The 11,992-nt window shown below is 34.7% G+C and overlaps 2 protein-coding genes and 1 long non-coding RNA gene across 4 annotated transcripts in view; 1 reads left to right on the top strand and 2 right to left on the bottom strand.

The window, feature by feature from the left end:
• Positions 1 to 2,298: 2,298 nt before the first annotated feature.
• On the bottom strand, positions 2,299 to 7,537 carry LOC110046099 (thymidine kinase 2, mitochondrial-like). Its single transcript, XM_020751770.2, has 10 exons — positions 7,459 to 7,537; positions 7,040 to 7,147; positions 6,724 to 6,798; positions 6,446 to 6,499; positions 5,756 to 5,845; positions 5,319 to 5,392; positions 3,948 to 4,036; positions 3,494 to 3,573; positions 2,990 to 3,067; positions 2,299 to 2,725 (listed from the first exon to the last, which is right to left on the bottom strand). The coding sequence occupies exons 2-10, from the start codon at positions 7,070 to 7,072 to the stop codon at positions 2,606 to 2,608; spliced, it is 693 nt and encodes a 230-aa protein (XP_020607429.2). The 5' UTR covers positions 7,073 to 7,147; positions 7,459 to 7,537; the 3' UTR covers positions 2,299 to 2,605.
• The window catches only part of LOC149106691 (uncharacterized), a 39,180-nt gene continuing 32,098 nt past the window's right edge, over positions 4,911 to 11,992 (top strand). Inside the window, exon 1 of the long non-coding RNA XR_016209658.1 lies at positions 4,911 to 5,028. This is a non-coding gene — a long non-coding RNA (uncharacterized LOC149106691). The remainder of the gene's footprint in view (positions 5,029 to 11,992) is intronic.
• LOC110046098 (thymidine kinase 2, mitochondrial-like) overlaps positions 7,978 to 11,992 on the bottom strand; it is a 7,925-nt gene continuing 3,910 nt past the window's right edge. For both annotated transcript variants that reach the window (XM_020751768.2, XM_020751769.2), the window contains 5 exons: positions 11,639 to 11,712; positions 10,728 to 10,816; positions 10,437 to 10,516; positions 9,788 to 9,868; positions 7,978 to 9,032 (listed from right to left, as the gene is read on the bottom strand). In XM_020751768.2, coding sequence (XP_020607427.2) covers positions 8,937 to 9,032; positions 9,788 to 9,868; positions 10,437 to 10,516; positions 10,728 to 10,816; positions 11,639 to 11,712 — 420 coding nt within the window. In that variant the 3' untranslated portion in view covers positions 7,978 to 8,936. The remainder of the gene's footprint in view (positions 9,033 to 9,787; positions 9,869 to 10,436; positions 10,517 to 10,727; positions 10,817 to 11,638; positions 11,713 to 11,992) is intronic.

The following is an 11,992-nucleotide window of genomic DNA, read 5'->3' as shown; positions in this document are numbered from 1 at the left end:
CCCGCAAAAGCGGTTTTTTTCTAAGACACCTCCCTCCTACCCCTCTGGAAATATTCCAAATGAGCTTCATATTTCTTTTAATTTTCTAGTGTCACAGACCATCCCTCCCCCAATGCTGTTTATTATTTGTTAAATTTTGTTAAATTTCAGAGTTGCATTGCTTCCAAAACCATGACAGTGGTTTCAAGTATACATTAAGATTCTTTTATTTGTGAACAATATCATTATTGCTTCTATTGACCTTTAACCAAGGAATGGGCATTCCCACTCTTCCAAAAGCTCCACCATGGGGATCGTAGAAATGAACTAATCGCACCATGGGGCATTTGCAGCATTTTTTCACAAAGCTCAACAACTTCTCGGCACGGGGGGAATGTGTGGGCTTGGATCAACACTCCCTTACATCTACTAGCCAATTGCTTTTATTACTACTGAGAGCAGCATTGCCTAATACTTATGGGTAAAAGTCATACCGTAAACACTGGTGGATAAGCCTCACCTTTTTACTCAAATTTTTCCATAAAAATTGGAGATGCAGCTTATCTGCGAGAACATCTGGAATAACATGCCATAGATTTAAATAAAGTTAACACTTTTCATGGAAAATTTATAAGTTTGTATGGCAAACTACAGAATAATAAGAACTTCAAAAGACTAATAATGTCAAAGTACACATCGATTAAGTTTGGTAGCTCCTAAAAGAGCCGTTTTTGGTAATTATAAGAATACATGTAAGCTTTTATTTCTTGCTGTTAAACACTGAAGATTGTGAGCTAGTACAGAATAATAGCTACAGAATACTATACATATATTTTAATATATACTTTTTACTTAGTGTGCCTTATGCCAGCATTCTGAAAGCCCTACATATACAGTGCTGTGCAGCTCTGACCATTGTATCAATAATTCAGATTACATGTTTGTCAGAATTACAAGGAGCTCTAGTTTTTGTTTTTACTATTGTTGTTTCATTTTTTTTCCAGAAGCAGAAAACTTCATTAAGCTGGCGTGCAACTGATAAGTTGCACTGATCTGTATATCATTGCAAGTGATATTTCTGTGTTTTTTATTCTTTTCACCAAGGATTTTACAACAAGCTATCATATTTACAGCTGGTTCAGTAACAATTTAACTTCAGCATTTTATTAAAAAAAAGTGTTAATGGTTCCCTTCTTTCTATCTTTTTCCAATCTTCCACTTGATGAACAAGACTGACAAAAAAATATTGACATAAAAAAGAAAGAAATGAATAAATATTTTCTTTTTTGTACAACAGAAACATATAAACATAGTTATGCACGATGGTGTCACACTAAAAGAAAGCAATATTGATCTACACTAACTACATTCAAACCCTTACCAGGAGATCAACATTCACAATGCGAGTGGCATGCCTTATACAATTACATGTACAGTTAAAGTGCCTATGAAGTAAAAAATAATTGCTGCTTATTTGAAAGGCTTTTCAAAGTAAAGAAGAATGGCGTTTCCCTTTTTGGAATATCTGTTTTCGTTCTAGAGATATTTACGTTTTTGTATTATGCAAATGAGGAAAGTGATGACGTCATAGGTGGTTCCACTGGAACAGTAAAACACTGAATCAAGAATATCTCTAGAAATATTGGAGCAGTGTTCTTCAAACTTGGCACCACAAATGTGCATCACGAAAGAAACAGAATGACACCTTCTGTGTTGTTGCCATGGCAACACTTTAGGCTCCAGTCTCTTTCTGTGAAAAACCAAATATGCCAATTTGCAACCCTTCAAAAAGGGACAGAGGGTCTTGCTCGGAACACATGTGATTCTCATATTGTCTTGACTCTCCCCATTAGATTGTTGGGAGTGGATGATCCTTGTTTAAGATAAAATCTGGTAATGTTAGTTATAATTAAAACAGGATCAGCAGGATAACTGTTGTCATGGTGATGGCACGACAGGTGTCATTTCGTTTCTTTTGTGATTTACATTTCTGGTGCCAAGTTTAAAGAACACTGCTTTAATATTTCTAGAGATATTCTTGATTGAGTGTTGAACTGTTTTAGTGGAACCACCTATGATGTCATCACTTATAATACAAAAATGTGAATACCTCTGAAACAAAAAAAGATATTCCAAAAAGGAAAATACCATTCTTCTTTACGTTGAAAAGCCTTTCAAATCAGCAGCAATTATTTTTTACTTCATAGGCACTTTAAGAACATCTTAAAAAACCTTTGGTAACCATTTGGAATGGCCCATATGTCTGTCGACAGTGAAGTCAAATAATTCTAACTCTGTAGTTTCTTGCATAAAAGCATGTTTTAAGTTGCACATACACTGTACACATTTCAATGACCTTTGGTACTCTAAAACATTATAACATTAACTAAATGATTGATTGATTAAAAGCATTTTTTAAAAGTATTATTTTGTAGGAAGCGTTAAGGCATTCTTGTTACATGTTAATTAACATGCGATCAGGCCTCTTTTTTTTTTTGGTGAGTTATGACGATAAAGGAATCATTATCAAGAATTTCCCAGTACGTATGTTTGGCCTAACAGTGAGATGCCACTGCAAGTTTACTGTACTATAAATTATTTTCCTATTTTGCTAAAATGTTTTTTTTTAACACACAACTTCTTGAGCACAATGTAACTGTGGCCAATCTTTCATCCCAAGTATGTACTGGTCATTGGTCTTGTAGAATTTCATCATCTCCTCGAGGCCTCTGTTTCCATCAACAACCTGAAGGATTGTTAAAATAACTCAGCATTAGTGAGGGACCAACATTTTTTGCAAGCAACTGGAACAATGAAGGAAGCGAAACTTACTCCAAAACCCATGCAGTAGCACTGTAAATTAAATTTCTAACACTACAGTTGAGTAAACCCACTGTCACACAGTCTCCTTATTAAGGAACGTTATCATATGGAGTTCTTTCTTTTTTGCAGTAGTTAAAACACTACTGTCATTTTTAAATTTTTCGATGTGTATTGTGTTTTTACTTACCATCACTGGTGCAGGGATAGGGAATTTTTTCTGGATCAGCCATTCTTCATGTCTTTCATGTAAAGCAACAAGAAGTTCCTGACAGCAGTAAGGAGAAAAACTTGTTATAATAATATTATTGTTGCAAACTTGCAAATCAGTACAGAAATCAAATAAACAGGCCAGAGCAACTGGATTTAAAGAATCTCCAAGGAAAGTAGTAAATATTGTAAGAAATTTGCATTGAAACCTGCAAGTCCACTAAGGCAAGCTGGGTAATATGTGAAATGATTGACAGAACTGAGGCATTACTAACATACCTTTTTCACAGTTACTGATGAACAGCAGGTAAAAAGTAACTACTTTCAGTTTTGACTATGGTCACATTTACAAATAAAGGGTGCAAATTCCACAACACTCTCTCAGTAGTCCAGGATAGATTCATTGTATGTGTTTCTGGACTTATGTGGAAGTGCAATTTTTCTATTCATTTAATTAACAGGTATACAGAGCACTTTCACCTACCATAGGGATTGTCTTTTCCTCACTTCGACACCGGGCTTTCATTCTTTCCATGCATATTTCGGGTGATGTCCTCAAGTAAACTTTTCAAATGAGAATTAGAAATTAATGAAATTACCATATTAATCGTAAATTTCTGATGCAGCATTGGTATACCTTATAGAATAACAAAATGTTTTGTCAATATAGAGTCATAGAAGCCTTTGGACTAGCACATGTTCAAAGTGATAATTGTGCAATCAGTTAGTATACCTGTTTTGTGCTTCATTTCAAGCCATGTCATACCCTAGTTACATGTAGGTATAATTTATATATTTTTATAAATTGTCGTTCTGACATAGAGGTTTATTAAGACATACTGCCTGCTTTATATTGTTAATAAACTCCTCTCTTTGTCTAAAATGAAGTGCGTTGTTTGGGGAATTTGAAATTTAACATTTTACAAATTATAGCTTACTTATCAGATCCAGGTGTGGTTGTTGTCTTTTTGTAATCCATTCAAACCATTCATTGTGTACGGAATGTTCTGCTTTGGTCATCATTCCACTAAACAGAGCCAGAGAAAGAGACAAAAAAAAGATTATGCCGGGGTGGATCTACAGTTGTAGGAGGTTCAGGGGGTTCAGGGGGTTCAGGGGGTTCAGGGGGTTCAGTAACCCTCTAAATAAAAAAAAAATGAGACATTGTAACACACTGACTTGACCTCAGAATGCCAGAAATCCCATTTCTGAAGACCCCAGTTAAAAAAATTTTAACGGGGCAGGATGCCCTTGGACCCCCTTAAGGGGACTGCCTTCGGCTGTCCATATCTCAAAGTGGAAATCCCCTTCTCTAAAATCCAGTATTGCCTCAGTTGTTCCATGGAGCTACATGTAATTGCAATGTTTGCATTTAGTATGCAAGTGTTTCAGGTGAAAATGGTGGGTAACTAAAACTCTATGGCAGTTTGTCAGGCTTCAAGCATTTTTCCTGTTTTAAAAAGGGAGTAAGGGACTACTTAACTTTGAGAAATGATTAATTTAGTCGTTGTTACTTCTATCTTCAATCGTTTTGGCATTTTTTTCCTTCTTTGAGGTGGTCTGCTTTGCACAGGGATTAATGTCTCTTTTGGCACCTTTCTGTTTTTTTCTTATTGCATAGTATTTTATGTAGTTTTTGATTACTTTGGACCATTAACCCATTGACTCCTGTGCCAGCTGTAACCAGCTGTGGCGAGCCTTGGCCTTTCTTCCACTTTTGACATCATCACCTTTGACCAAAATTGGCATCATCTATGCTAGGTGGAAAAGATCTTTCCAAAATACTCAGATCAGAGTGATCAGCCCAATGGAGCCTGAGATATGCACAAAAATACTCAAAAAGTTGAGTGAAAAACTCAGAGCAAAATTTCCTGCCACTACATAAAAGCACACATGGCTACTCCATGGCAAAAATTGCCTGTCTCGATGATGATTTCTCAAAATGTTTTAAACTGGAAGCAAGCCCAGTAGAAGGTCAATCACTGCAGCAAAAAGAAAAGAAAAGGAGAAAAAGGAAAGGTGAAAAAAAAAAAAAATGAAAAAGCCTAAAGACAAAATTTTGATTTCTACGCATGCCCGAGCAAAAATGTCGTAAAAAAGCGATGCTAGTGGAAAGAAGGGCATGCTGTCATGTTGCAAATGCCTTTTTGAGTAGATTGGAGCTAATTTGGCCCATATCCAGCCTGAAAATCTCCAAAATGTCCAAAAAAATGCACTTTTGGCAAAAAGCTCCAGGAGTCAATTGTAATTAATAAATAAATAAATAAATAAATAAATAATAAACTAAATTCATTCATGCTGTACAATACCTCTTACAGAGATTATGCTCAAAGCAATAGTAGCCACTGTAAACACTTCTCTCAATCATCTTCACTGGAGTTACCTGTTTTCAAGAATGTAATGCAAAAAACTCGTTATACACAGTGCAGTGCCGAACATTATAATACGCAGTGGACAGTGTCAGTTTAACAAATAGATTCCATGTTGCTGTTTGTCTGTTCAGTAATAGATCAAAGATGATGTCAAAATGTGGTAAGAACAAAAAAGTGGTACACAAGCCGTTAGCTGATTGTGTCACTATTGTTCTTACACATTCATTTAAATGTCATCTATACATCTGTCCTCCAATACTATAGATCATAAGTATTTGTAAGAACCAATCAAAATGCGAGAATTTGACCTGTTATATTACAAATATAATATAATACTAAATATTGCACAGTAATGCCTTCCTAAGAATACTCACATGTGGTTTCTTGTGGATTTTCATGAGACTAAGAACAGCACAAGATTCAAACAGGTAACTCCAACATTGACAGTCAGTGTAAAACAACTCCTTTTCACCAAGAAATGAAACAACTGTCAGACAATTTGTACATCAAGATCTGTTTGACAGACATGGGACAGGAGGACATCCTCCCAGTTTCTACAATGTACTTCAATAATTGAACTATTGGAAAAAGTAAGGAGAGAAAAAAAAGTACTTGTCTATGAAGATGCCAAAATGGATAATATCCAGTCATGAATTAGCAACCAATAAGTCCATCTACCAATGTGATTGGTGTGTTACTAACACTGTTGCATGTGTTTGATATCAATATGGCTCAGAGACCAATATGGCTGAGTGTACTGCATAGCAAAGCCAAAAGGTTTATGCACAACTCATGAATCAACTTAAGAGATGAGAGCAAAAATTCATGTGTGACATGTGAAAAGTCACTAAAAGATATACATGTATGTTTAATGTGATTCATGAATTTACATGTGCGGGAAATAAAAAAACCTTGCTTAAAGCAGTTAAAACTATATGTGAAGGGTGAAATTTGTTAAGCAAGCTTCCTTTTGCAAAACCTCACTGCTGGTGGCCAATGGGGTTACAAACTAGAGCTCAAGCAGTGAGTACTAGAGCTGTAGCTGGTACACCTCATCAACTTACCAAAAGATTTTTCCCTCCAACATTTTGCCATTTAGCCACTGGTTCTTCTAATACCTGTTGGGAAGAATTTTTTATTATATTTCTTAAATGAAGAATTCCAGGAAAATGGTATTACCACAAGCACTCCATGAGCATGATTGAGAAGAGAGTGCAAAGCACTGACAATCAATCAATTTTTTTTTTCATTTCCCCTTTCAGTTTTTATAGTTAAGAACTCATTTATCTCTATGTGCACGTATGATTATGAAAGAAATAATTTATATTGAGAAAATACTCACTTCTACTAGGGGATTGTTTCTAAAAAAATTTAACAACGTTGTTTTCCCACTTCCAATGTTACCTTCCACAGCAATCTGAAAAATAAGCTTAATTTGAGTTCACCAAATATTAAAATTTAATAGTGAAGGGCATTTCTGAATATCAAACCATGATCTTATCAGATAATTTGGAAGATAATTTAAGTTACATCAGAAGCATATCACCTAGTTACATGTAAGCTTATGTTCGAATTCTGATATTATGTGTTAACCCTCGATAAATAAAGGCTTCTTTTTCTTCTTTATCATCGAAAGAGCCAAGGTAATCACATCATACCGTTATATTGGTTTTTGGTGAATCTTCTTCCATTGGACACTCCGCTTCAAGACAGTGTACTTGATTTAATTCTGGAGCATCGGAAACAACAAACAAACGTCAAGATATCTGTGAAAGAAAATTAAACGGAGCAAATATATCAAATACTGCAGATCACAGGGTCAATTCAGGCAACCCAATCTTGAGTATGCGAGATGACGAAGAAACTACAAGATCGGTAAATGTGTCCGCATCACGGTATTTTACAGTAAACGGGATAACAACAAAGAACGAACAAGGTAACGCTTTCAAGCACGCTATCACTCTACATTACCAGTGTAACAGAAATTCGCGCTGCCAAATAGAGGAAACAGTTCACAATAACAACAAAACAGCGCAAAAAGATTGTTGAAATAACATTAAAACAAAGTTAAGCTTACCTTTACACTCTAAAGTGGCCAGGAAATCAATACTTGCAGGAGTAAATATGGCGGCGATCCGGAATCAAATAGTGGCGGGAAAAACTGAACAATACTATAGACGCGAGAAGTCTGGAGCTAGGTACCCAAATCTCCACAGCCTCGTTAGCAATTTCGTTCCCAAGGGATTTAGACAGGCATCATGGTATAGGATAGGATAGGATACACCCTGTAGTCAATGCGAAAACTGACCATAAATCTAGACAGAAAAACTAGGGAATAAAGAAAATTTCTAGGACCATTTACAAATAAATAGCCTTCTGTGTAGCTGCTGTTCACTGACTGGAAAAAATTTACTTCACACTTTATCACCCATTTGTACTGTTTGTGTCACTATCCCAAATTGATCTGGCCCCCACCCCCCCCCCCCCCCGCCCCGTTCCCTAACCTGTTTCCAAAAAGTGCTATGCAGCTGACTTATCATTTTGTAATCTACCTGCAAAGGGATTTATGTAATACGGTAACCCATCACCACAAACATACTAAAACAAGAAATACAGAAATTTTATTAAACTATTGGGATAAAAAGGAGATGACACTGTGCAGACATTCTACAATCTCATTTCCTCAATGTTGGAATTTTAAGGCAAGGTATTAACAAATTGTCCACTCTCTTTCTAAAATTAATACTCAATTTTAATTGAATAAGATTTATAAGAAAAGCATTTATAAGGAACTGATTAAAATTTAACATTACAACATAACTGAACTGTAAGAAAGGACTATTTGCTGTGAAAAAAATAAGATTCTAGAAATATTTAAATGTCTAATAATTTTTCTTTGTAAAGCAGTAATCCTACATACTGTAGTGTAAGCAATGAAAGAAATCTGGATGTTTGTATATAATTCTGAATTATGAAAGGTACATTAAACAGACATTGATTGCCCTAGGAGATTTTCAATGTGATTGACTCTGATAAATATTTATATAAAATATTTAACTGATTTAAAAAGATAGAAGCAAAGGAACTTATAAGACTTGAAGGTATATGTAAAAGAGCAAACACATTTCGGTATCCTGAATTTCTAAATATGAAAGCGTGTCTATTAATTAATATTGGTGTTACTAATGATAAAGCTTCTCAACAGGCACTGTCACTTGCAAATTTTGCAAAAAAATTGAACGAGCCTAACTACAGGTTACAATTCACATATAAAACAATTCTCTTTTGTACAACTGCTCTAATTACGTCTATGTACAAAAGATACAAAACACGGGAGTGATAGAACTGTTGTTAAATTGGATGGAAATCTGCAGGGTAACATGTGGGCTTTTGCAGGCTTTGTAGCAAACATTTCTCTAGTGCATTATTAAAAGGTTTATAATATAAATTGCAATAATATAGATACATACAAATACAAATATATACATGTTCATGTATATAAAGTGTAATTTGTGCAAATTTAAATGATAGGATAATCTCTATAAAACTGTAATGTCATTCTGTTTTTGAAACGTTGATCCCAAGGAGAAGCTGAGTGTTTGTTTCATAAAACTGAAACATATCATCTAAGCTTTTATTTCCATCTACCACCTGAAACAGATAAATACAGGACTTCATGTCAAGTTACAGCTGACAATGTGTCGATTTATATTTCCTGGGCAATTAGAAAATCATGGCATATTCAAGGGGTATTGTCTACATGAAATGTATACAGTAGCAATTTTATTAGATAACATTTTTTTAAAATGTTTAATAAGGAAGACTTAAAACATGTTTTTGATTAGGAGTTTTTCTATAAATTAGCAGGTACTTAAGTGAAGTATCTTCTTGCAAAATTAAATGGCTGTGCTCTTACAGTGCCTGGGTGCCACAGGTGACTAACTTTTCCTTTGGGCAATTAGAAAATCTTACTTTTTTTATTATATATGCTTAAGTGCTGGGCACCCAGGATTTCATGGATAGGAACCTTTGGGCTCCTCATAATTTTCTTAGGTCAAAGCCTTGAATAGCTTCAAAATCAGAAAAAAGTCTCCCATATTTTAGAGTCCCTTATAGAGGCTGGTTTTCACTTTTGAATCATGAGCAGACATACGCAGCCACAGTAAGATGAGTACTGTAAGGTACCAGCTTTTGTGGGTCGGAATGTTTTTAACAGAAGGAACTAATGATCAACATCTTATTGCACTGCATATGTTGCTTATACTTTTTTGCTATTGAATCCTGAGCCGTAACTGAAAATGTCATTGCCCTTCATGGCTGGAAGTTGCTTTTGTTCATACTGTCAACCCTCCAGGCATATCAAACATTTACACATATGCAAAAGGATAGTACAGTAAAACACTTACCACGACTGGAGCTGGAATATAGAATTTGTCCTTTTTTATAAGCCATTCTTCATATCTCTCATGTAAAGAATTTAAAAGCTCCTGCAAGAAAAAAGGTCCTTTAATTCAATCAATTCCCCTCTTCTTTTTTATTATAATTTACACAACACAAAGAATTTTGCATTTTTGTTACACAAGGTTGCTAAACAAACACACATATCTACCAATATTTATCAGCTTGTCTGCAAAATGTAATTTTTTTTGTTAATAAAGGCCTTCATGGCATTTTTCACAACTCTTTTTAAAGAAGTATTTTGTATTTGGAGCGTGGAATTTTAAATAAAGCTTACTGGTCACATGTGGATTGAAACTTCAATAATAATTCTGAGATAACATGGGGTACCAAATAAGTGTATGCAATTTTGGTCTAAGATACAAGGGTAAAACAAAACATTCTAAATTTTGGCTATGAAAATTATAACATCTTGGCGGTGATGGAACATTATAAAGTCAGCTGGCTCCCAAGCCCCCTACACCCTCAGTCTGTACCTTTAGGGTTACATGTATAGAACTTAAGATATACAAGAGAGAGACTGAAGTGCCTGATGTTAGTATGTCACATGAAATGTAGTACTTTTGCTGTGCACACAGATCTGACTTCAATACATACCATTGATACAGAAGTTTCCTCATCTCTGCTTCTCATTTTTATTCTCTCCATGCATTTCTCTGGTGATGTTCTCAGATAAACTAAAAGTAAAAACAATGTTAAAATTTCTAAAATTCTCAGATGTGTACATGTACCATTTGTGCTTTCAGATCATTATGGTAATAAAGATATATCAAGCTTACTATTTAATATTATGGGTCTTGCAACTTGATAAACCAGACTTCCCACGAGGACTGCTCTGACCACACCCTACTCATATGCCGTCAAGTCAAACAAATGTTCAGTACACACCTATCAAGTCTACTTGTGGCTTCTCAGTTGTCATGAGATAATCAAACCATTCCTGGAAGACTCTGTACTCAACTGTTGACAATGTGCCACTGTGTGTCAAGAAAATAAAACAAGCATAACATTATCATTTGATAAGTTAATTTGTTGTCGCATCGCATCCCTAAGCCCTTTCTCCATAATTAAAATAATCAAGAAAAAGGAAGTACGATTATTTGTTACCTGTCGCTGTGGTACTTACAAAATAAATGTATAATTACAACTTAATGGCTTTGGTTTGTTTTAGGGTGGACAATTTTATTGTAATCTACTTTTTTTAAAAAAAGTCACGATCCAGAGGTTATTGATTTATCCAGGGGAAAACATTATTATTCTCTGAACAACTGAGGCCTGATCAACAGAATATCAGTATCTGGAGTTTTCTAATAGATCAGAAGTTTAGAAATGTGAAAAATGACCAATACCTTGTCTCATTGTAGACTGTCAAATGAGTTTCAGTTTACTTCATAGAAACACAAGTGGAAGTTTATGACGGGAAAAAACGCTGTGGGAAACACAACCCAGTCCTAGATGCTTTTTTCAAGTTCTCCCAAACTTGCATGATTGTTTCTATAACTCATTAAAAACAAGGGTAAAATGTTTTAACAAAATTAAAATCTACTTTTCTAGAAAACAATGTGCACCAAGGGGAGGAAAATCACAGCCTTGCTTAATGTGAATTTTCAAAATATGTTAATTCTCTTTGCTAATGCACCATTGATTACATCATGATCTCCACAGTTTTCTGTATCTATCGAGACACAGAAGTACAGCTTTCAGCATACACATTCTTACAGAGTGTTTTCTTATATCATCACAAAAGTGGTAATTTTATTAATACCCTTTGAAAAATTATCAAAAGTTTAATGCTTTACCTTCTATGAAGATTTTCCATAAAGCAGAACCTTGCACTGTATGCACTTCTTTCAAGTAGCCTGACGGGTGTATTCTAAAAAAGGTAAGCATTGTAAATTCTCTTTTTCCTTTTAATTTTATTGATTAAAGAACAAAGAAAGTCTTAGATTGTTTATAATAAAAATATTATTTTTTATTTCCTCTTAGATTTTAATACATGTTACATAATGTGAGTGCTGTAACCCTTCTCTTTGTGTATACTTTTATGTGTACAGTGTATGCATGTTTTGGGCACAAGTGCAGAATGTAACCTTTCCTTGCGTACAGTGCGGCCCCGAGATCTGTATGTACATGAATGTAAGAACACTGTGTTT

The sequence above is a fragment of the Orbicella faveolata genome, unplaced genomic scaffold, assembly GCF_042242905.1.
Source record: "Orbicella faveolata isolate gen_17 unplaced genomic scaffold, um_ofav_v1 contig_3, whole genome shotgun sequence".
In the NCBI taxonomy this organism is placed as follows: Eukaryota; Metazoa; Cnidaria; class Anthozoa; order Scleractinia; family Merulinidae; genus Orbicella; species Orbicella faveolata.
The sequence above is the reverse complement of the archived record's forward strand: the minus strand, read 5'-3'. Positions and strand labels throughout refer to the sequence as shown.

What these genes read in the sequence shown, in the direction of transcription:
- LOC110046099 (XM_020751770.2), bottom strand. Translation starts at nt 7,072, where the DNA reads ATGGAAGAAGATTCACCAAAAACCAATATAACG. An exon ending in CACCAAAAACCAATATAACG is followed by an intron (nt 6,799 to 7,039) that starts GTATGATGTGAT and finishes CTTATTTTTCAG; the next exon opens with ATTGCTGTGGAAGGTAACAT. An exon ending in ACCACACCTGGATCTGATAA is followed by an intron (nt 3,574 to 3,947) that starts GTAAGCTATAAT and finishes TCATTTGAAAAG; the next exon opens with TTTACTTGAGGACATCACCC.